Here is a 25,001-nt window from a genome sequence, read left to right as displayed (position 1 = left end):
CTCCAATGGGAAAGAAATCAACTGTGCTATCAAACCTCACCAAGCCAGTCTCCTGAATGCCAGGGGCAAGAACAAACAGATGTCGGGGCTATTTGTTTTATTCAGAAGTGACAGGAAATCAAAAATCCATCAAATAGACGTGTCAGCAGCAACACCACAGCATATTGCTTACTGAGGTTTATGTGCCTCCATTTTGGTTCAGGAGAAAATTACCTTTCAAGCTTTCTACATCTTCAAATGCCCAGTTGGACACACAGGTCAGAGAGGTCGTGGATGTTACCTCTGATGCTAGCCACCAGGAAAAATAAGGGAATATGCTACATGAATTTAAATCTTACCTTTTTTTGAGAAAGGGTTAGCATAGCCCTGGGGTTATAGCCCTGGCTGGCCTGGAACTCACAGAGGTATGCATCTTGAGTGTGAGGATTAAAGGCATGTGATGTGAAAATATGGAATCATCCCTCATCTTGCACATTTGTGCAAAACTATAAATTGTCCTTTAAAGGCAGAGAACTAGGCTGGGGAGATGGTTCAGTGGGTAAAGAACTCACTACACAATCATGAGGACCTGAGTTCGGATATCCAGGAACTGTGGGAATTCAGACATAACGGCATGTGCCTCTCTCATCCCAGCACTCAGACACAATGGGCAATGGAAACAAGAGAGTCCCCAGATGCTCCCAGGCCTGGCACACAGCAGAGCAAGAGACCCTGTCTCAAATAAGGTACAAGTAAGAACCAATACCTCAGAATATCACCCCCTCTCCCCCCCTCCCTCCATCACACACATCTGCATTTATACATACAAATGCATACATACATATCACATATGAAAAAAACAAAAGAAAATGGAGAATGGCAAAATCCCAAAGTTGGCATAGTGACTAAATTACAAACAGTGCCCATACTTTACCGTGCTGCAATGACACTGTCTGTGCTAACAGGATGCCCTCCTCCTATTGCATGTGCCCTGGACCTCTCTGGGTGGCTTCAGTATCCACTGTTGATGGTAATTTAATTTCATTGTCGTTAGCATTTTAATATCTCTTCGTGCCTTAAGACAGCACTGTGCAAGTCATTAAGAAAGGGTATTAGCACAAATGCAGAGGAGAAAAGCTGTCAAAACATTACAGAGCAGAGGTGTGATATGACCAGCGTTACAGTTTGAAAAGGCCATATAATCGCTACCCCAATCCCTGATGTTAATTTATGAAACTGACTCAGGAGACAACAAATTTTCCCTTCTTGTTTCCAACAAACAACATAAGGAGCATAAAGTAAATAATTTAGGCTTCAAAGGTTGAGAGGTCTTCGTCAAAACTACAAGTTTGCTCTTGCAGCTTGGAATGCAACCAAGATTAAGTACAGCTGTGTTCCAAGCAATCTTTATTTCTAAAAAGCTGTATGTTGCTTATAAGCTATAGTTTTGTGAACCCTGTTCTCTGTGTGATCTGTCCTATCCATTGTTATATTTTTATCTACTGTCTATTTTAGTTACGTGTGTGTGTGTGTGTGTGTGTGTGTGTATGTGTGTGTGTGTACAGCACATGTGTGGAGATCACAGAACAACATGTGTCGGTCAGGACCCTCCTACTACTGGTCCACAAGACTGAACTCAGGTTATTAGGCTTGGGGCGAGCACCTTCCCCAGATAAGCCATCTTTTATGCTGTTATTTTTATTTTTAAAACAGGTCTCACTCCATGCCCAGGCTGCTTCTAAACTCTCAAAAATCCTGCCTCAGCCTCCCAAATGCTGGCCCTTTTCCATTTAATCTTATCACTTTACAACTCATAAGAACAGTACATTCCCCACCTACAACTTATTTTTTCATAAAGCTATTTTTGAGAAAGCAAAAAAGATCCATCAAGATAGAAACAACTCAACCTTCAAGAACTTTGTACAAATTGTCAAGAAAATGGGGAAGGGAGAGAATAAGGTTGTAGCTGAGCTACAAAACCAAGGCCTCACATTTTCCCAAATCTGATGTGTAGTGATGATTACAGAACTATTTATTTATACTTCACAAAATGGAACACTATGAACTCAACGAGGAAATCATCAATTTTAAACTGACATTAAATGTATATAAGTTGTATATACATAATAACTCAATGAAGCTGATTTGCAAGACAGCTTAAAGCTTAAAGAGTAGTCTTAAATGTATAGTAATCATAGATGCATATGTGAAGAGTATATATCCTTTCCATTTACCCCTCTGAGAAAATGAGTTAAGAATTGTGACAACCAGCTTTTTGCATGTAATACAGGAAATTCTATGGCACCAAAAGCTACTGCCCCCACTCTAAAGTCCTGGCACTGTGCAGACCTCCACCATTTAGCTACTTGAGATGGAGCAGCCTGCTTTCCACACACCAAGAAAATTCCAAGTCTTAGGTTAGTCTTATATGGTAAAAAGAAAAAGAAAAAAAAAGATAATTCAACTGTCCCACCCTTTGATATTGCAAAAATGGCATTATCATCTACAAAGTTCATACTGGAAAACTGTGAGATTAAGTCACACACACAGGCCAAGGTGACAACAACAATAATAAATAACTTCAAATGAGTTTACTATTTTTGCTGAGCTGTACTCTTAGCTGTCCCAGGCGGCACTGGCCACCAGCTGCACATGGCTGAAAGACAAAAGGCTACATTGTAAACTTTTTAAATTTACTCATCTTTACTAACAACACTTTAAATTCAAACTGACTTGGAACCACAAGTTGGCATGAGCCATGACTCCTTTTTTCAAGTGAGTTTGCTCTAACCTGATGACTGTCTACATTAACGTAGATAGATAGGTATACAGACAGACAGATAGTAGACAGATAGATGATAGATAGATAGATAGATAGATAGATAGATAGATAGATAGATAGACAGATGTAGGTGGATAGATAGATAGATAGATAGATAGATAGATAGATAGACAGATGTAGGTGGGTAGACAGATAAGTAGATAGACAGACAGATAGATAAAAAGATAGACAGATGTAGATGGGTAGATAGATAGATAGATGATAGATGATAGATAGACAGACAGATGTAGGTGGGTAGACAGATAAGTAGATAGACAGACAGACAGATAGATTAGATACATAGTTACATAGATATAGGTGGGTAGACAGGTAAGTAGATAGATAGATTGATTGATGGATAAATGGATTTGGATGGATGGATAGATGCAAGAAGAGGCCTTGATTTTAAAAACTCAGGGGAAGATACAGAATGAAAATCATTGTGCTGACTGATGCAAAGCTGAAACCCCAGCTGTCCAGTTTCTCAGTGTCCTAACCCTGACTGCATCCATCTCTTACCCAAAGATGAGCTCAGGAGCCTACCCAAGATTTGGTCAACCAGAACTCCATTAGTGTGCTCACTCTTCTATGCTCTAAGACTCCTCCAGATAATTCTGACACTCACTAAAACTACAAGGCCACACATTCAAAGTTTGGAAACCAGCATGCATATGCTTTTCCAATGTTAGCATAGGCCCCTTGATTCCCTCACAAAAGTTTGAGCTGACTGCCAATCTCACTTCTTAGGTAAGACGGGATAAGTGTCAAGTGCACAAGCACATTAGTAGTTGTGAGAGTGGCGTCTGTTAAGATAGAAACAGCCAAATGGAAGCCACTAGAGGTGCCTCTACATGAGACAACAGCGAAGCAAAGCCATCATTGAATCCCTGGAGAGATTGTGAAAATGAGTGTCAACAGGAAGGCCACAGGGGTAGTGGCTCTAACCATATCTCCATTTATGTCTATTTGGTGGATGTTGGAGAGGGATGGTTAATTATTGTGAGTTTAATCAACTGCTGAGTCTAATCACAGACTGTACAACATGCACTTGCCTTGCTTGAACAGATTAACACATGTCTTGGCATCTAATATGTGGCTGTTGCTCTAGCAGATTTTTTTTTTTTTTTTGTATCTGTCCATAAGAACCATCAGAAGCTATTTTCTTTCAGTGAGCATCATTTATTACATTACGAGATATATTTATTATTATTATGCGTTATGAGATGGCCATGAGTCTTTGAGGAAAAATAGTAAACTATTACAGGTTAAAGTGAGGTGTCTGGGCGTTGAGTTGAGAAAGAATGAATGGACTTGCTTGTTTTAACTGTCAACTCACTGGATTCAGAGGTGACTGAGAGACACAGTTCTAGGTGAGTCTGTGAAGGTATTTCCAGAGAGATTTAGGCAAGAAGGGAAGACATACCCAGCATGTTGGTGACACCATGTCATGGGTTGGGATTCTGAATTTAACATAAAGGAAAAAGAGGAGAAAACCAGATGGCCACCAACATTTATGCCTCTCTGCTCCCTACTGTGAGGCAATGCGACCAGCTACCTTACAGTTCCACCACCATGTTTTCCCACCATAACGGACTCCATCCCTTCTTAAAATGTAAGCCAAAATAATCCTCTCTTCCTTAAAGTTGCTTCTGGAAGGTATTTTATCACCGTCGGGAACCAAGTAGTTAATTTGGTGACCCTCACAAATATGCCACCAGGAAAAACAGGGAGATGTCCCCAGGTTCTTTAGAATTTGTTTAAGGAACAGGGTAGATCTAGGAACACACCGTATTTAGACTCAGTTCCAACACTTTATGGGCACCTGCCATTTTCCAAGCCTGCACCACATAAAACTATCTTACTTAGCCCCCACCCCAACCCCACCCCCGGTAACATCATCAGAATGGTGTCTGTCTGACTTGCAAACAAACAGAAATGTAATTCTCCAACTAATGTCCATTCAGAGGCGAGGCTGGCAGGCTTTGAACGTCAAGGTACTTGTATCTGAGTGATCCTATCACTTCTGCGGTTAATTGTTCTCCGAGTCCATTGTACTCCACAATTAGAATAGCGGGATGTGTGGTGTCCTTTCAAGCTGGCCCAAGGTAATTATGAATTACTAGTGTGTGCCTGTGACAAACACTCCTAATCACTCAAGACACTCAAGCCAGAGTCCAGGAATTATTCCTATGACTCAGATCCCTTCAGAACAGCATTTCAAACAGTGCGAAGTGCATACTGATCAAGTAGCTCTTACCCAAAATGCCTGGAACCAGAAATATCTTGGACTGGTGAATTTTTCGTATTTCTGGAATATTTGCACATACTTAATGAGATCTCCTGGAGCTAGAACCCAAGTGTGAACACTAAATTCACTTCCTTTTCATGTAGACTGTCTACTCACAGCCTGAAGATAACACACAAACAATACTTTTAGTTCACCTTGTTTGGACTACCACCCACCACACAAGGTCAGGAATAAAGTTATTCACAAATTCAGGAAGCTGCATATTTGAAGGAATTTTGTATTTTGGTGTTGGAGATTAGTTTCCAGATTAGTAAAATGTATTTGTTTTACTGGCCAATCAACACATCCCTTGCTTGTGATCCTTCCTGCCCCAATTACAGCTTTAAGTCTCTCTTCTTATTGTTCTGAGAACAAAAACGGTAAGCCTCAGTTGATCCTGAGAGCTGCCTTTACAAATCTCTGCCACCTCAAGGGCCTCAATCATGGTAGATTATACTGAACAGTTTTAGCGATTTGAAAGCAGTTGTAACTCTGCACACAGTACAAACCTGCTTTGAAAAATCAGAGAGCCAAGCAAATAAAGCTGCTGAGCAGATAACAAAATGCCTGTGAAATAGTATTCTATGGGTATCACTGGGAAACGTACAGCGTGAATAGCCCAGGGAGGCTGATTCATAATGCCAGGTTTATAAGCATGAAAACACGGCTTGAGTAAATAATTCTGATTTTGCTTTTGATACTTACTGACGATTCTTTATTCCACTAAGGGGGAACCACACTGTTCCTTTAGCAGCATCTCCATTATTCTAATTCCCTATGGAGAGAAGAAAGAAAAATCAAAATGCCATCTTTCATAGACAAGCACCGTTACATTTATCACAACCTTTCCCCTCCAGGGAATCCAGGTCCCAACCATATATCCGTTGCAGAAGAGAGGGCTCAGTCATGCCTGACACTATTGTAATATTTCACTCCAAACCCCCCTTTTGCTTTCTCCATATGCTCTTGGAGCTATCTGGGAGGTGGGCAGAGCAGAGTTTAGAATCTGCTTGCAACATTAGAAAGCAGCCCAAGCCAATGTAAGCAATGTCTCACAAGTGGCACAGCTTGCCAGGCTTGGGATAATGGCGACAGTAAATGTTTGCCGAACTCTGAGAATTGTGCTGGTTTCCCTGCCAAGGTTCAAGCGTGTTGGTGCGGGTAGCAGGTGCTGCCATACCCCACTGAGATGCTCTCCAAGATGAAGGCCCTCTTTCCGCTAGGGCCTATTATGGCCTGCTGCAGGCACAAGGACTTCTCAGCCAAGGCGGATCATCACCTGAGGTCATGCCCCCTCTCCGGGGCCAGCCCATAGCCTATGGTTGGTGGGTATGAAGATGCAATGGCTCCCTTCTCTCAACTGCAAACAACTCTGAGAGTATTGCACTCCCGTCACTCCACACGGCAGAGCCGAGCTCTTTGCTGCAGCTGTGTCATAGTTGGTCTCCCCCGCTTCCCTCCTCGGTGCAGAGATGCTCCCTGGAGCCCAGAGCCCTCTCCAACATACTCCACATGCAAATCTGCACCTTTCTGACACCTTGTTTGAAACAGACAAAGCTGCCTTCCTAGTTAGAACACAGGTGTTCAAAGAGGGTTAAGTGTGTGCCCAAAGCTCTAATGTGGTGATGCCAGGAAAAGCACGCAGGCACTCCACACTGGTTTTAGCCACACACACACTGGTCTTCTGCACTGATCTTTCCATGGCTGCCCATACCACCCTGCCTACCAGGAGGAAAGAAGACAAAAGATCCCCCTGCCCTACTTCACAGATCAGGTCTGCAGGCAAGAGAATAGCTTTCATGTACAAAGATGGAGCTGAGACATAACTGTGAGGTAGGGTCTTAAAGAGTGAAAAGCCCAGAAGGAAAGGGATCTGCTGTTCACAGAGACTAGAAATGCTGAGCAATGAAATAGTAGCAATAAAACGAATTGAGTTCAAACTCCTAACTCATTTCTTTAAAAAGACCAAATATCAAACAAACAAACAAAACAAAACAGGTCAATCACACATCTATATTCCCATCACTGGGAAGCAAGGGAGCAGAGACAGACAGATGAATATATGTAGTTCATCATTCAGCTATTCTAGTCAAATCCATGGGTTCCAGATTCAACCAGAGACCCATCTCAAAAAGATGTGGGAGAAAATATTGGTAAAGTTGCCTTACGGCAACCTCTAGCCTCCATATATATGCATATACATGTAAATCTTGGATACACATATGCATACCCAACATGAGCATGAACATACACCACACACACACACAAAGATATGTACACACCCACAACACACATACACACACACACACACACACACACAAACACAAACACATGCATTCACAAACATACACACATATGCACACAAACACACACACACACACAAACACAGATGTAAAAGACCCTTAATTCAGAACATGGCTGCTCTGGCAAGAGATTACATCCAGAGATCATCTAGGTCTGTTCAGGCTGGCTGGAATACAAACATGTCTTTAATTCAGGAGACAGAGGCAAGCAGATCTGAGTGCAAGGCCAGCCTGGTATAGAGCAAGTTTCAGGTAAAGAAAAGCTTAGATAGATTCAGGCGTGATAGTACATGCCTTTAATCCCAAACAATGAAGGTAAAGTTAGTTTGTAGAAGGAAGCACCATGTTTTAAAGTGATGTCTAATTGATTGGTAGAAACAATAATGAATCAGAGAAAAACTTGATAGAATAGGGCATACACTCAACTCTCACGAGAAGAGGAAAGGGAAACCACTTAAGGGGCAACGAGGGAGAGAAGAGGCAGTTTTTTACCAGGACACTAATAGAGAGACAGGTTAGAGAGAGAGAGAGAACTCAGGTAAAGATTGAATCAGCCAAAGAATGAGAAGGAACCAGAAGATTAGAAAAGATTGCTGGCATTAGTTGGAGGCCAAGCAGAGCAATCAGGGGCTGAGAGAAAAGCCAGATTGAGTAAGTCAGCTGGGAGAGGAGTTTGAGCCAGAACAGCTAAGTTGAACCAGCCAGCACAGAGCTCAGTAAGAAGAAGAAAGGGTGAGCTTATTAAACAGTAAGTCTCAGAGGCTGAAAACGTCCTAGGCCTAGGTTAGATTGTATGGAGGCCAGAAGCCTCCAGGACTAGACCTAGGTGAGCAGAAGGCAGCAGTAAGCCTCTGAGACAACAGGCAAATAAAAATTCCTTTTACACATACACATACACACACATATATACACATACATACATTACACAAACACATACACACATATACAAACATTCATGTCCACACATGCACACATACATACAAATATCCTTAATACCAAGGCAGAACAAATGAGATATGATCCTGAAGGTCTTTCCAGTTGTGCCAGGGCCATCACCCCAGATAACACTGCAGCTTTAGAGAGAAGCAGCATTAAAGGGTCCATGCAGAGGTAGAGAAGCACGGCTCATCAGATGAACCAGTGCAGCGAACCACGAGTCCAGTAGCAAAGTCATCAGAATCAGAAGACTTGGACCGTATTTATAGCCCACAGCCTTTCCACTGGATACCTCAGGACTGCTCCTCAGACACTGGCACTCACATGCATGTACACTCACACACACACATAATTAAAAATAAATCTTAAAAAGTCCCACTGCCCTAAAGCATTGGGAGGAAGAAGTAGGGACCAGGGGTGCAAAAAGCTGGAAGGATAAAATCCAAACAAATTCTCAGAAGCAGACCAAGATGGTGTTCACCTCTGTTCTCATTAATTCAACAACAGATCTGACAAATATTTACTGTGTGCCTACTATGTGAATTGGATAGGAAATGGTGAACAGCTAAGATAAAGTGCCTGCCCTGACAGAATTTACAAGGAATTTTCTTTCTCATTTCAAGTTTTCCTTGTTCCAACAACCCCACTAAATAATTAAATGTCCTCTTGTTTTCCAGGAAGAATGAAAACTGCCACATAAATTCGTTTTCAGCTTCTTCGGAGTACACATCCAGATGATATGTCTTTAAAACAAGTAAAGCACATTCCTCCCTGGGAAGGCAGAACTAACCCACGATCCATCTCATCCATCTAAATTAAGACCCCCACCACTTACTGGGCCACTAACTGACACAAATAAAGATTCTGAGGTTTGCCCTGGGAATTCAAAGACGTTATTTATTGAATCAATTATGTTCACAATGTGACAGTTGATTTTTCTTTCCCTCTTTTCCCTTCTTAGACGACTTTACTCTTAAGAATAACAGATTTAGAAAGAGGAGAGTGAAGGCAAGAAAAAGGCTTACAAAGTAAATTTTTAAAAAAATCCTAACAGGTATGGCAGTCATTACTTGGCACCCCTCTTTAGTAAGGAGGGGACAAATCAAAGCCCAGTTGATAGTACTTTCAAATAAAGTTCATTCTAACACTCAAATCTCATGTCCCGAGAGCTGCTTAAAGACCCTAAATTTATACCCCTTATCACACAATGAGGCCTCCATATGGAGCAAACATTAAGTGCATCCACCTTTTAGATATACCTTAAAAGCTTTTCGGACTGACAAAGCATAAACCCGCTTGATCTCATCATTTCTCTACCCTCAGGATGTTTTATTTCCTATATCACTAGGCTATCTTTCCCCATTTGTCAGTGCACAGGCACATAAGCCACCTCACGGCCACATGTCCCTAAAGCCAGGAGAGCGATGCACTCTCATTCTCCAGTCTGGGAGACTTTCAGGTTCAAAACCCTTCACAAAGAGCACGCTCCATTCCTGAGAACTCGCTGATTATTGCTGCAAGATCAAAGCCTGTCTCCAGGAGAGATAGAACCAAAGGTGGCTAAATCCAAACAGGGTGTTTATTTTATAATCAGGCTGACACTCCCTTAAGAAGCTCTGATTTACCTGGGAGGCTCCAAAGGGAGTCATAGTAGAGCCTACCAAAATTACAACATCCGAGCAGTTCCCCAAAGGCATGCCCATGCAGAGCTCTTAATAAAGGAGATGCTCACTTAATTATCACAGTGATAAAAAAAAAAAATGGTGTCAAAGACCCCACTGGAGATAACTCCTTCTTGTGGTTCATGGCTTTAGAGCAAATACTGCCTGTGCTGGCTAAATTTTTGTCAACTTGACACAAGCTAGAGTCATCTGAAAAGAGGGAACCTCACTTGGGAAAATGTTTCCATAAGGTTGGTCTGTTGGTAAGCCTATAGAATATTTCCTTTTCTTATTTTTTATTTTTCCCCCCAGAGCTGAGGACAGAACCCAGGACCTTGTGCTTGCTATGCAAGCGTTCTACCACAGAGCTAAATCCCCAACCCTAGAATATTTTCTTGATTGATGAAGAAGGGCCCAGCCCATTGTAGGTGGTGCAGGTAGAATTTGAATGTATAAAACAAAAAAAAAAAAAAAAACTGAGCAAGCCATGAGAAGCAAGACAATAAGAAAGCATTTCTTCATGGCTTCTATTTCAGTTCCTGCCTCTGGGTTGCTGCCTTGAGTTCCTGCCCTGGCTTCCTTCAATGGTGGACTGTGCTGTGGAAGCAAAATAAACTCTTTCTTCATCACCACAGTAGAAACCCTAATTAAGATGCCATCCATAGTACCAGCTGCCACTGTGTGCATGAGGCTACAGACAGCAGCACCCAGAGGTCATGGTCTCATAGAAGAATGAAAAACTGAAAAGTGAGACAATCTCTGAGAAGTGCTGTAACTTACAGAAGAAAAAGGGCGTGAAAAGGAGAGACATGGGTAAACTACCCAGTCTCGTTATGAGTCACTGGTACCAGAGAAGGTAGAGGGGGAACACGGGGGAAAGGAATGGGAGCAGGGAGATGCACACAGCACTTTCACTGTTACTCAGTTACCACAGGAAACTGGACAGAAAGGAGAAGGAAACAGGATGATTATTCTTTCCACCTTTCAAGCTCCTGATGCCCCACTTATACCCACACTCTTTCTCCTCCTTAGCTCCACTTCTTCCTGGAAGAGACAATAGCACATAAAAACCTCCTTCTTATGTAGCCACAAATGACACTGCAATTGGCTAATGACTCTACTGGAGACATTTGAGTTATATCCAAGCTTGCTGGGAAACTGCAAGCTTTAAAATTTTCTATATCTCAACTGCCTCCTCTTTGAATAGAGACACCAACATGAGCTTGTTTTAAAATTTGGATAAAATCATGTCTAATCTGATTACCACAATCCTTAGTGTTAAAATGCTAGTTTATGGTAAACACCCCATAATTAAATAGCTGTGCTTCCTCTAAATCTTCCTGTAATCCTGTGAGGCTGGAGACATAGCTTAGCTGGCTACCAGCATGCACAAAGCTCCATCCTCAGCACTGTTTAAAAACCACCTGTAGTGGCACATGCCTGCAAGCTCAGCATTTAGGAGATAGTGGGAGGGGGGAATTCAAGGTCATCTTTGGCTACATAGCAAGTTCAGGATCAGCCTGAGGTACATGAAAGCCAGTCTTGAAAGAGAGGAAGGGACAGAGAGTGGGAAGGGAAGCTGATGATGAGGCTTATCAGATAAAGACATTTGCCATGCAGTCCTGACCACCCAAGTTTGATCTCTAGAACAAAAGCAAAAGGTGATGAACTACTTCACAAAGTCATTCTGTCTTACAGACACATGAACACACACATACACACACACCATGGCATGTGATACTCCCAAGGCCCAACTTCTACCCTCAACACACACAGAATAATAATAACAGGCAAACAAGTATGCATCCTGTGGAAGAACACAGCTTTGGGACACAGAAAACACATCATAACTGTCCACTGAATGAATGAATGAATGAATGAATGAATGAATCCACTAGTTAACCAATCAACAATCTGCATTCACTTTAGATGAGATGGCAAAGTTCTCAGCCAGGTAAATAACTTTGCTTATGTTTGAATCCCAGTATCCGGGTAGAATCTAACATGCAGTAGGTGCTCAATGCTGATGGGTTGTAAAACTTATCAACATACAACTTGTGAATGCTACAATGAGTTTGGGATGAGCTGATGTACAGCTACCTCATCCTTGAAGTTGGGGTGGGAAGCTCAGCATCACAAGAGCTGCCACAGAGATGAAGGAACAAAACAAGGAAAGGATGAAAGTATGAGAGGAAGAAAAAAAGAAGGGATGATTCCGAAAGAGCCAGCAGCGCACACCAGGTCTGGGGAAATCTGGATTATTCAACAAATACGGAGAAAGAGAGATACTATTCAATGCTGAAATTTGCATTATAAAACCATTGATCGGCAAGATGGCGGCGCCGGGAGGACTCTCATTCTGAGCAGCAGCACAGCAGGATCCGCACAGTGACCAGCAAGCAGAACTCGCGGCCATGAAACACAAGAGATTCTGTTTTCCAGGTGAGAGGCTACCCCACAGTGGGGGAATCAATCAGCTTTAACTCACCTGACTAAACCGTGGAAGAGATCCCGGCTCCGCCAGGCACTTGGTCACCAGCCCAGAGCCACACACCAGCGTGATCTGGTCACTGTCCCAGACTGAACTGTGGGCCCACAACATCACAGACTAGATTTTCCAGTCGATAGATAACCCCACACGGAGCAGGAAACGATTGGGACTGACCTTAGGTCACCCAGACATCCCCTGGAAAAGACTCGTGTTCCACAGGTGCTCCAGGAGCCAGCCAGGAGCCAGAGCCAGGGACCCAGGCACCGGCACAGAGACCTGCCTGCACACCTGATTCGCCGCCTCAGATAGAACTGTGGGCCCCAGGGCACCAGAGACTGAGTTTAGCTTCACTGTCCGGTGTAAACACACAGGGAGGGAAACGGCTGGTCTGATCTCAGAGCACTCAGCTGACACCCCCACCCTGAAAAGGTCTCTGGAAAATTACCCAATTTAGGCAGACACCCAGACTCCCAAAGGCCAGAAAGGCAGAGCCACGAGAGGGCATCTGTGCCTGTGGGTTCTACTCACCACCCCAGACAGAACGGTGGTCCCCAAAGCAAAGACTGGGTGTCCCTGGCAGGAGGAAACCCCACAGTGGGGGGGATCATCAGGTCTAACACTCAGGACACCCAGCACCAAAAGACTTTCTGGATCCATGCAGACTCTAGGCTCTAGCCTTCTACTGCAGGCAGGAGCACTGGGCTCAGCCGCCTTTATTGAGTACCCCTAGGGCACTAGGGCACACAGAGGCATCCTCAGACCTACAAAAGCCAGAGAGCCATTACAGCAGCCCTCAGATACTGTGCCAAGGATCAACCAGTTATCCCTAGCTAGACTGACAAAACTGTGGGAATCCCTGGTACTTCAAGAGGACTGCACCCACAGCGTCCGGACCAGAGCAGTGCCCGCAGCTGCCATCCCAGACAGGGACACACAGCTTCTGGTCCAGAGTGAGGCACCCAGCCTTCAGACCAGAGTGGAGCCCTCAGTAACCAGCCTCCAGACCAGAGCAGGGCCCCCAGGAACCAACTCAATCTAGGTGTACATTCTCCAGGCCCAGAGTGGAGCACTCAGCCTCTGGCCCAGAGACTTGCTGGGCGCTCCTCTCACTTTCCCGGACAGAACTTTGTGCCCCAGGATAACAGACTGAGTTTCCCTGTTGGGAGAAAACCCCACAGCTAGGGAATCAGCAGGTTCTTCAAGAGGACTGTACCTGGAAAACTGTAACAACAGCAGCAGTTCACTAAATTTATAACGAGAAACCCAGCAGTGGAGCAGCTGTCTTGAGAACTTCTATGGGTAAGAGGAGAGCCCCCCCTGCCTAACAAAAACCACAGCTACTACTCAGGTCTATTCACCTGAGATGAGTAGTGGCAATTCCTGAGAAACACTGGCCATACAGTGACCATACCCAAAAAGCAGAGGAGGACTCCTTCAGGAAAAATCATCTTCTGGCCAAGGGGATTCTCCCTAACTCAGGACTCCAGGAAGCACAGAAACTAACAGCCAATACCTAAAACAGCCCAATGGGTAGAGGTCAGCATAAAAGCTCAACCAACAAAACACAGAACCCAGCCATCCAGGGGCAAACAGCCCTGGACAACGCAGCATAATAGAAAATCAAGAAGATGACCTTACATCTATGCTGATGAAGAGGATAATAGAGGAAACAAATAAAATACATAAAGAATTAGAGGAAAATAAAACCAAACAGATCACGGTTATCCATAAAGAAATGGAGGAAGTTAAAGACAAGCAGATTATGGCCATCTGTGAAGAAATACAGAAAGATGCAGCCAAACAGTTTGCAGCCTTCAGAGAAGAAATAATTAAATCACTGAAAGAAATAAAAGAAACAGAGTTGAAGGAACTAAAAGAAAAAAACAGGAAAATACAATCAGACAGGTGAACAAAACAACTCAAGACCTGAACATAGAACTGGAAAAATTAAAGAAAACACAAATGGAGGAAATAATGGAGAGGAAGAATTTAGGGAAGAAAACAGGAAGTACAGAGGTAAGCATAACCAATAGACTACAAGAGATGGAAGAAAGAATCTCAGGTGTAGAAGATACAATGGAAGAAATCGATGTATCTGTCAAAGAAAATGTTAAATCCAAAAAATTCCTGACACAGACCGTCCAAAAAATCCAAGACAATATGAAAAGACAAAACCTAAGAATACTAGGTATAGAGGAAAAAGAAGACTCCCTTCTCCAAGGCCCAGAAAATATTTTCAACAAAATCATTGAAGAAAATTTCCCCAAGTTAAAGGAGAGGCCTATAAGAATACATGAGGCCTACAGCACACCCAACAAATTTGACCAGAAAAGAAAATCCTCCCGCCACATAATAATCAAAACAGTAAGTATACAGAACAAAGAAAAAATACTAAAAGCTGCAAGGGAAAAAGGACAAGTAACATATAATGGCAAACCCATTAGAATCACACCTGACTTTTCAACAGAGACTATGAAAGCTAGAAGGGCCTAGACGGATATCATGCAGACCCTAAGAGAACACAGATGTCAGCCCAGGCTACTATACCCTGCAAAATTCTCAGTCCTCATAGACGGAGAAAACAAGATATTCAATGACAAAAACAAATTTCAACCATATCTACACACAAATCCAGCATTACAGAAGACAAAGGAAGGGAAAATACAACCCAAGAAAATTAGCTTCTGTCAAGAAAACACAGGAAATAATTAACCTTACTACAGTAAAACAAAAAGCAACCAAGCACACAACCTTATGACCACAGCCAACATCAAAATCAAAGGATCTAACAGCCACTGGTCATTAATCTCTCTCAACATCAATGGACTCAACTCTCCAGTAAAAAGACACAGATTAACAGAATGGATATGTAAACAAAACCCAGCAATCTGTTGCATACAAGAAACACACCTAAGGCACAAAGATAGACACTACCTGAGGGTAAAAGGTTAGAAGACGACTTTCCAAGCAAATGGACCCAAGAAACAAGCAGGAGTAGCCATTCTAATATCTGCTAAAATAGACTTTCAACCAAAATTAATCAAAAGAGATGGGGAAGGACACTACATACTCATCAAGGGAAAATTCCACCAGGAAGACATCACAATCCTGAACATCTATGCCCCAAATACAAGAGCACCCACATTTGTGAAAGAAACATTGATAAAATTCAAACCACATATAGATCCCCACACATTAATAGTGGGAGACTTCAACACCCCACTCTCAACAAAGGACAGGTCAACAAAACAGAAATTAAACAAAGAAACAATAACTCTGACAGAGGTCATGAATCAAATGGACCTCACAGACATTTACAGAACTTTACACCCAAACACAAAAGAATTTACCTTCTTCTCAGCACCTCATGGAACCTTCTCCAAAATAGACCACATAGTGGGTCACAAAGCAAGCCTCAACAGATACAAGAAGATTGAAATAATCCCTTGTATCTTGTCTGATCACGATGGAATAAAGCTGGACCTCAACAACAACAGAAATAGCAAAAAGCCTACACACACATGGAAACTGAACAACTTGTTACTAGATGACAGCTGGGTCAGGGAAGAAATAAAGAAAGAAATTAAAGTCTTCCTAGAACTCAATGAAAATGAAGGCACAACATACCCAAACTTGTGGGACACAATGAAAGCAGTGCTAAGAGGAAAGTTCATAGCACTAAGTGCCTTCAAAAAGAAATTCGAGACAGCTCATTCAAGCAATTTAATGGCCCACTTAAAAACCCTAGAAAAAGAAGAAGCAGACACACCAAAAAGGAGTAGATGGCTGGAAATAATCAAACTCAGGGCTGAAATCAATCAATTAAAACAAATAAAGCAATTCAAAGAATCAATGAAACCAAGAGCTGGTTCTTTGAGAAAATCAACAAGATTGACAAACCCTTAGCCAAGCTAACTAAAAGGCAGAAAGACACCACTCAAATCAACAAAATCAGAAATGAAAAGGGTTACATAACTAGAGACACTGAGGAAATCCAAACCATCATTAGGACTTACTTCAAAAGTCTATATGCCACAAAATTTGAAAATCTAAATGAAATGGACAATTTTCTTGATCAATTTGATGTACCAAAGCTGAATCAGGACCAGGTAAATCAATTAAATAGTCCTATATCCCCCAAAGAAATAGAAGCGGTCATCAAAAGTCTCCCATCCAAAAAAAGCCCAGGACCAGATGGCTTCAGCGCAGAATTCTACCAGACCTTCAAAGAAGAGCTAACACCAATTCTCTTCAAACTATTCCACAAAATAGAAACAGAAGGAATATTACCAAATTCATTCTATGAAGCCACAGTCACCTTGGTACCTAAACCTCACAAAGACTCAACAAAGAAAGAGAATTTCCGGCCAATCTCCCTTATGAACATTGATGCAAAAATACTTAATAAAATACTTGCAAACCGAATCCAAGAACACATCAAAGATATTATCCACTTTGACCAAATAGGCTTCATCCCAGGTATGCAGGGGTGGTTCAATATATGGAAATCCATCAATGTAATCCACCATAATAACAAACTGAAAGAAAAAAACCACATGATAATCTCCCTAGATGCTGAAAAAGCCTTTGACAAAATCCAACATCCATTCATGTTTAAAGTATTGGAGAGATCAGGGATACAAGGCACATATCTAAACATAGTAAAGGCGATATACAGCAAGCCTATAGCCAACATCAAACTGAACGGAGAGAAACTTAAATCAATACCACTGAAATCAGGAAGAAGACAAGGCTGCCCACTCTCTCCATATCTCTTCAACATACTGCTGGAAGTCCTTGCTAGAGCAATAAGACAGTTGAAGGAGATCAGGGGGATACAGGTTGGAAAGGAAGAAGTCAAATTATCACTATTTGCAGATGATATGATAGTATACATGAGTGACCCCAAAAACTCTACCAGGGAATTCCTACAGCTGATAAACACCTTCAGCAAAGTGGCCAAATAAAAAATTAACTCAAAAAAGTCAGTAGCACTCCTGTATACAAAAGACAAAAGGGCTAAGAAAGAAATTAGAGAAACAACACCCTTCACAATAGCCACAAATGACATAAAGTACCTTGGTGTAACCCTAACCAAGCAAGTCAAAGACTTGTATGAAAAAAATTTCAAGTCTCTGAAGAATTAGAAGAAGATATGAGAAGATGGAAAGATCTCCCATGCTCATGGCTTGGCAGGATTAACATAGTAAAAATGGCCATCTTACCAAAAGCAATCTACAGATTTAATGCAATTCCCATCAAATTGCCAACACAATTCTTTACAGACCTGGAAAGAAAAATTCTCAACTTCGTATGGAATAACAAGAAACCCAGAATTGCTAAAACAATCCTCTACAATAAAAGATCTTCTGGAGGTATCTCCATCCCTGATCTCAAGCTGTACTATAGAGCAACAGTTATAAAAACTGCATGGTTCTGGCAAAGAAACAGAATGGTGGATCAATGGAACTGAACAGAAGACCCAGAAATAAACCCACACACTTATGGACACCTGATCTTTGACAAAGACGACAAAACCATTCAATGGAAAAAAATAGCATCTTCAACAAATGGTGCTGGTCCAACTGGATGTCTACATGTAGAAAAATAAAAATAAATCCATACTTATCACCCTGCACAAAACTGAAGTCCAAGTGGATCAAAGACCTCAACATAAAACCAGACACATTAAATCGGCTAGAAAAAAAAAAAGTGGGGAATACCCTAGAACTCATTGGTACAGGAGAAAACTTCCTGAACAGAACACCAACAGCACAGGCTCTAAGAGCAACAATCAATAAATGGGACCTCATGAAACTGAAAAGTTTCTATAAAGCAAAGGACACCATCATCAAAACAAAGCAACTGCCTACAGATTGGGAAAGAATCATCACCAACCCTTTATCTGACAGATGACTCATATCCAGTATATATAAAGAACTAAAGAAGCTGAAAAGCAGAAAACCAAGCAATCCATTTAAAAAATGGGGAACAGAGCTAAGCAGAGAATTCTCTGTAGAGGAATATCGAATGGCAGAGAAGCACTTAAAGAAATGCTCAACCTCATTAGCCATTATGGAAATGCAAATCAAAACAACCCTGAGATTTCACCTTACACCCATGAGAATGGCCAAGATCAAAAACTCAAGTGACAACACATGCTGGAGAGGTTGTGGAGAAAGGGGAACCGTTCTCCACTGCTGGTGGCAATGTAAACTTGTATAACCACTCTGGAAATCAATCTGGCGCTTTCTCAGACAACTAGGAATAGCGCTTCCCCAAGATCCAGCCATACCACTCCTGGGCATACATCCAAAAGAGGCTCAAGTACACAAAAAGGACATTTGCTCAACCATGTTTGTAGCAGCTTTATTTGTAATAGCCAGAAGCTGGAAACAGCCCAGATGCCCCTCAACTGAAGAATGGATGCAGAAACTGTGGTATATCTATACAATGGAGTATTACTCAGCAATGAAAAATAAGGAAATCATGAAATTTGCAGGTAAATGGTGGGACCTGGAAAGGATCATCCTGAGTGAGTTGTCCCAAAAGCAAAAAGACACACACGGTATATACTCACTCATATAAACATAAAACATAGAATAAACCCACTAAAATCTGTACATCTAAACAAACTAAGCAAAAGAGAGGACCCTAACTAAAATGTTCAATCCCCATCCTGAAAGGCAAAGAGGATGGACATCAGAAGAAGAAAACAGGAAACAACCTAGGAACCTACCACAGAGGGCCTCTGAAAGCCTCTGTCCTACAGACTATCAAAGCAGATGCTGAGCCTGATGGGCAACTGTTGGGCAGAGTGAATGGAATTCTATGTAAGAACTGGGAAATAGTAAGAGCTGGAGAGGACAGGGTCTCCACAAGGAGAGCAACAGAACAAGAAATTTTGAACACAGGGAACTTCCCAGAGACTCATACTCCAACCAAGGACTATTCATAGAGATAACCCAGAACCCCTGCACAGATGTAGCCCATGGGGGGATACAAAGTGAATAAAGTGTAAAAAAATAATAAAAAAATGGAAAAAAATGTCATCAAATTGACTTTGTAAACTACATTACCCTTCAACTCCCCTTTTCTGTTAAGAACTTGTTCAGAATCACTTTGTTAAGGATACAGACTTGTGAAGACATGACCAAGAGACAGAGTACTAACACTTGGCTGCCTCAACTCCCAGCATGACCTGTGGCCATCACTGTGCTCACCAGGAAGTTTCTGGTCTGTTACCATGCCAATCTTCCAGCCATATCCCTCTGTGTTCTCCTCTGACCACGTCCATGACTCACAGGACAGCCTCCTACTCAGAGACACATCTGCGCCTTCTTTCTCACTGGCTGTTCTCTCTGGGGAATATCCCTAGGTCTTCCTCAGAGAATAATACCTGCTCCTGGGGCCACCCCTGCTCACCCAGCCCAGCCAGTCTAGATCAAAACACCAGGCCCCACTGCCTTTATAGCATTCATACAGCAACCCTCAAGCGTCCACAATACGCTGCCTGTCTGTCACTGCCATGAGAAGGTATATTCTATGGGATCAAATAAAGACTCTATGAGGAGTATCTGCTGCTGAATCCCACCTACACTGGAACACGATAGGATGGGCATCATTTGTGAAGGAAAGGAGGGAGAGAAAAAACTGAAAGAGCAAGGGACGGAGGGGGAGGCAGGAGAGGGGAAGGGAAGCTATCTGTATCCAGCTTTCTCATCATAATATAAGAGAGGCACTAAGCAAAGCCATCCAGAAAGAAATCTTTTCTCACAACAAAGCATCTTTTAATCGGATGCCCAATTCTTCTCAATTTAGAGCTACCTTCATCTACAAAACTGGAATAGCACCAAATAACAATAAGGAAGATTTATTAGCACATGCTGTGTGCCAAACACTGTGTGAGAACCTTCCCAGAACAAACCTCTTCTACCTTCCATCTGCCCTAAAAGATTGTTATTTGTGTTTGAAGATGACACCAAAGCTCGGAGACATTAAACATCCCATCCAAACCCACACAGTAACTAAGAAACAGAGCCTCCATTTGATTCAAGGCAATCAAGCAGAGGAGTCTAGAATTTGGCAAGGCTGGAAGCTCAGACGCGAATATGAAAACCCGATTACAATGTTGGATTGGTACCAAGAGCTTCTCCCCCTTCCCTATTGACTGTGGCTTGAAAATTCCGATAAACAAATCAGATATTTCAGTCCTGTTCCCAAACAAAATGTCATGAATTTTAATATGAGTCAATATCTAATCACATCTACAAATTATCTCAAATATAATACTCTTTAAATAGGAGCAGTCAGATACAATATGTAACTTTGATATGTTTCCCACAGTAGTTGATACATTCTTCGGTAAGGTTCATTGTTATTTTCATTAATCACCCCCAAATCTTTAGGTGTGACTGCATAACATTAAGTGCTACAGTGACTCCAATACTCCACTTCACATTATTAATCTTCCTCTCTCCAGAAGGAGAATATTTAATTCTCACAGCTTGCAACAGAAAATAATACATCGTCCAAATCATAAAATCTAAAACTTGGGAAAGACTTTATATTTTCTAAACTAGAAAGAAAATCCTCAGCAGAGGGTTGAAAGCGACCCATTTGATTTGGAGAAATGTACGGCCAAACAGGACACCTGGCACTGTCATTTCCACAACTCCTTTTCCCCACAGACAAGCATCAAGTCTCCGGTATGCTTCTGTTATCAAGTTCTTCCTCCATCTTCTGACACAACTTCATCTGCCTTAATTTTGACTGCCTGGAAATGTAACCTGTACATAGTCTTCTTTCTCCTGTCTTGAACTTCATGTGAAACACATTTCTTTCACCGTTAATCAAGGTTCATGTCTCACATTAAGTCACACCCCACCCAAGACTGCCCCACAACCAAACATCCATATCCACTTAGAAGTCTCGATCCATGGGATGCATTCCCTACTCCTCACACCATCTCTGTCCATCATGAACCATCTATAATGACATCTGGTGCCCTCTTCTGGCTCGCAAGCATACATGCAGATAGAACACTGTATACATAATAAATCTTTATAAATAAATAAATGAGCAAAATCTTTCCATACAGATTTAAACATGAATGACTACTGACTACATTTGTTTGGCTAGTTAGTTGGCTTTGTTGCTGTTTTGTTTTGGTTTTTGTTTGTTTGTTTACTTATTTTTATTTTGTTTTGTTCCATTTTGTTTTTGTTACAGGCTCTTGCTATGCAGTCCAGGCTGGCTTTAAAACTGAAATCCTTCTGCCTCAGCCTCCTGAGAGTTAGAACACCATAAAGTTATAAACCTGTCCTTGATGTTAACTTTTTTCCCTTTGATTAAAAAAGTATTTAATATTCATTCCTTTGATTAAATAAAGTATTTAAAGGAATTACCTTTAAAACCAAGCATTGAAAGCAATTCTGGCTCTTATGGAAAAACTTGTGTAAAATCCTCAAAGTTGGGGGACAACTCTTCTGTCTATTTAGCTCATTTGGAATTCAGGATCTCTGGGAGATATCTGTTACAATGGCAGAAATAAAGGAGTTGCCTCTAGGAAAGTAAAATCAAAGGGAGGAGATGGCTCTCCATCTTAAAGCCACTTATTCTAGGCCTGGAGTATAGCTCAGTGCCAGAGCATTTGCTTGGCATACACAAGGCCCTGCCCTCAATCTCCAGCACTCTTAAGACCAAGAGCATAAGTTTTGATAACAGAAACACAGTAGTAAATTTTCATATTAAAAACATGGATGTTCTTCTGTGTTCAGACTGGGATCTAACCGCCTGATCTGACTATGGCACGACACCTTTCACCCGTGTGATCTTAGGCAGAGTAACTCACCTTTCTCATGAGATACCCACCACAGACAAGTGCTGAGCCATCTGCATAAGATGATGTATGTAAAGTGCTCTGTCTCCCGTGTCATCCCACCACAGAATACTTGCACATCCATGCCTACTGTTTACAGTTCATGTTAGGAAAGAAGAAGCCTGGGGGCTCATTCGGCACATGACTAGAAAAAGGAAACACGGTTCATACACACAAGAGGGCTTTTCTTGGCCATAAAGAAGAACAAAATAAAGCATCTTCAGGAAAATGGATGGAACTGGAGATCATTGTGGTAAGCAAAAGCCAGGCTCAGAAAGACAAATGTGGTGTGCTTTACTCCATATGTTGAATATAGATTTAAATCATATAGGTATATGTGTGCGTGCAGTAAAATAGAGCTGTCAGAGGGAAGAAAAAATTATAAAGGGGGGACCAAAAGAGGTTAATAAAATATGTATGACACAAAGGCAGAAGGAGAAATGATTCACAGGGCAAAGGGAGCCCAATAAGAGGAGAAAAGTGGGGGTGAGGACAGAAGATTGTGGGGACCCAAATAGTAACAAAATATATACACATGAAAGTCTGAAAATGCCACAGTGAAAACCATTGCTTTGAATACTAACTAAAAATGAGTAGATGACAATAATGGCAGTAAGTAAAATATTGGGGTAAACTATATTACCTACACTTAATGATTTCATTACCATCCCATTGTTTCTGGATTTGAAAAGAAATTACTGTGCTTGAATATTAATTTAAAATAGAACAGAGTCATAAAATGCTTTTACCATTCCTGGAAAATAATTTAATATGTTCATTAAGCCAACAAATGTCCAGTGAACCCTGAGGAATTTCTAAGTCCTGAGGATAAAGTAGTACATTCCACCTGGAAGTCACTCAGCAAGAAACAGGAAACTTCACAAAGAACAGGGGAACAGTTCATATGTAGGAGCTGTTCAGTCAATCTTTTCTAAGATGGCGGGCATTACAAACATGAAAGTTTTTAACCTGGAGATGTTGTGATACTGTAACATTGAGTAATATTTTGAATTAGAAATAACTCTGTGCTCAGTAGTAAAGAGCAAAGTAAGTTATAACTACTAAATGAAACATTATATAGCAATGAAAATGACATTTATGTTGAAGTTTATGTAGTTAGTGTAAAAGGCATTTGGGATGAAATGTTCTTTTAAAAAAGTTGTATAACTGTATTAATATTATGGACATCAATGTTTGAAACCTGTATATAAAATCTAGATGGAAAAATTGGGTCATTGGGTTTTTGTTTGTTTGTTTTGCCAAAGTCTTGCTATATAGTACAGACATGATTCTCCTGCCTCAGAATCCTGAGTGCTAGATTACAAGCATACACTACCAAGCCATTTGTACAAAATGATCACTTACGGTGTGTTTCCTGTATGCCAAGGTATTTTAAGTGCTTCATTACACTTCCTTTTGATTCTCATACTCATGAGGTGGACAGCATTATTCAAATGTCACCCAGAGAAAGGTTGGACTACAAGATGAGGAAGGGCCCTGAGACTGAAACCCAAGTCAGGCTGACTGCACAGGCAGGCTCATTATAACCACCATTGTCTGCAATGATATAATGGGGAAAATAAGCTTTTGCTTTTAACTTTCTTGCACTCTGATTTTTAAATAATGACAACACAACAATCAATCATTTGCCTTGTGCTAAGTCCTGATCTATGTTGTTTTATATATCATTTACTCTTGCCAAGGACTCTCTGAAGTAGGAACCAACACTGTCCTCATTCTACAGATGAGGAAAATGAGACAGGAGATTTTAATGGCTCATCCGAGGTCACACAGCTGTTCTGGGCAGGGTATCATCATGACTAGCTTTACAAAGTATCTAATTTAAAATATGTAGTAGTTATTCAGTTCATGTACTAGTTACTTAGAAATAATCTTTGAACAAGCTTCATAAAAAAAGTATAAAAGAGTTTAAAAGTCTTTGAGAGAAGAATGCCACAATTTCTTTCAATTTTAACTATTTTAGACATATCAAGAAGATTAGAAACTAATAAAAAGAAGTCAGGTTTTTAACAAATGTAAGTATTTTTTAAAAATAACAAAAGCTATACCCCACTAAAGGTCACTGATCAAGAAAAATTTTAATTATAGCCTTTAAAGTCTACTTAAGCTGAGAATCAATATGAAAGAAGTTAATTAACTGCCAAAGATACCATTTTCTTTTGCTCAGGAAATTTGGAGAAAAATAGAGAAAACAGTTTAGGACCAGATCTGATGGCTTATGCCTGTAATCTTAGTACTTGGGACCTGAAGCAGGAGGATCACCATGAATCCAACACCATCCTGTTCTATATTGTGAATTCCAGGGCCAGCATAGGTTGCACTGACACTGTCTCAAAACAACAACAACAATGACAACAAAAAGCCAGAAAGAGTAGGGGAGAGAAAGGAGGAAAAGGAAAAGACAGAGGGTTCAAGGCAGAAAGAAAGGGAAATGGTTTAGGAATCTCCAAGGACTAATGAGTCAAATGCCAGATCCCAGACAGCAAAGAGAATTAAAAACAAACAACTGAAAGTGACCGAAAAAAAAATTACTCCAACAAACTCAGAATCACTAAACACAATACTCCTCTGGCCCCTAATAGGCACAGGCAGACATGGAACCCTCTTCCAAGTGGGTTCTGC

The 25,001-nt window shown here is 41.3% G+C and overlaps 1 protein-coding gene across 3 annotated transcripts in view; it reads right to left on the bottom strand.

Annotated features, from left to right (window-relative positions):
- Prelid2 (PRELI domain containing 2) overlaps positions 1-25,001 on the bottom strand; it is an 82,145-nt gene that overhangs the window by 699 nt on the left and 56,445 nt on the right. For all 3 annotated transcript variants that reach the window (XM_060377339.1, XM_021650736.2, XM_021650735.2), the window contains exon 6: positions 5,793-5,862. In XM_060377339.1, coding sequence (XP_060233322.1) covers positions 5,803-5,862 — 60 coding nt within the window. In that variant the 3' untranslated portion in view covers positions 5,793-5,802. The remainder of the gene's footprint in view (positions 1-5,792; positions 5,863-25,001) is intronic.

This window comes from Meriones unguiculatus, chromosome 2 (assembly GCF_030254825.1).
Source record: "Meriones unguiculatus strain TT.TT164.6M chromosome 2, Bangor_MerUng_6.1, whole genome shotgun sequence".
NCBI classification, from domain to species: Eukaryota; Metazoa; Chordata; class Mammalia; order Rodentia; family Muridae; genus Meriones; species Meriones unguiculatus.
This window is presented reverse-complemented; position numbering and strand designations above follow the sequence as displayed.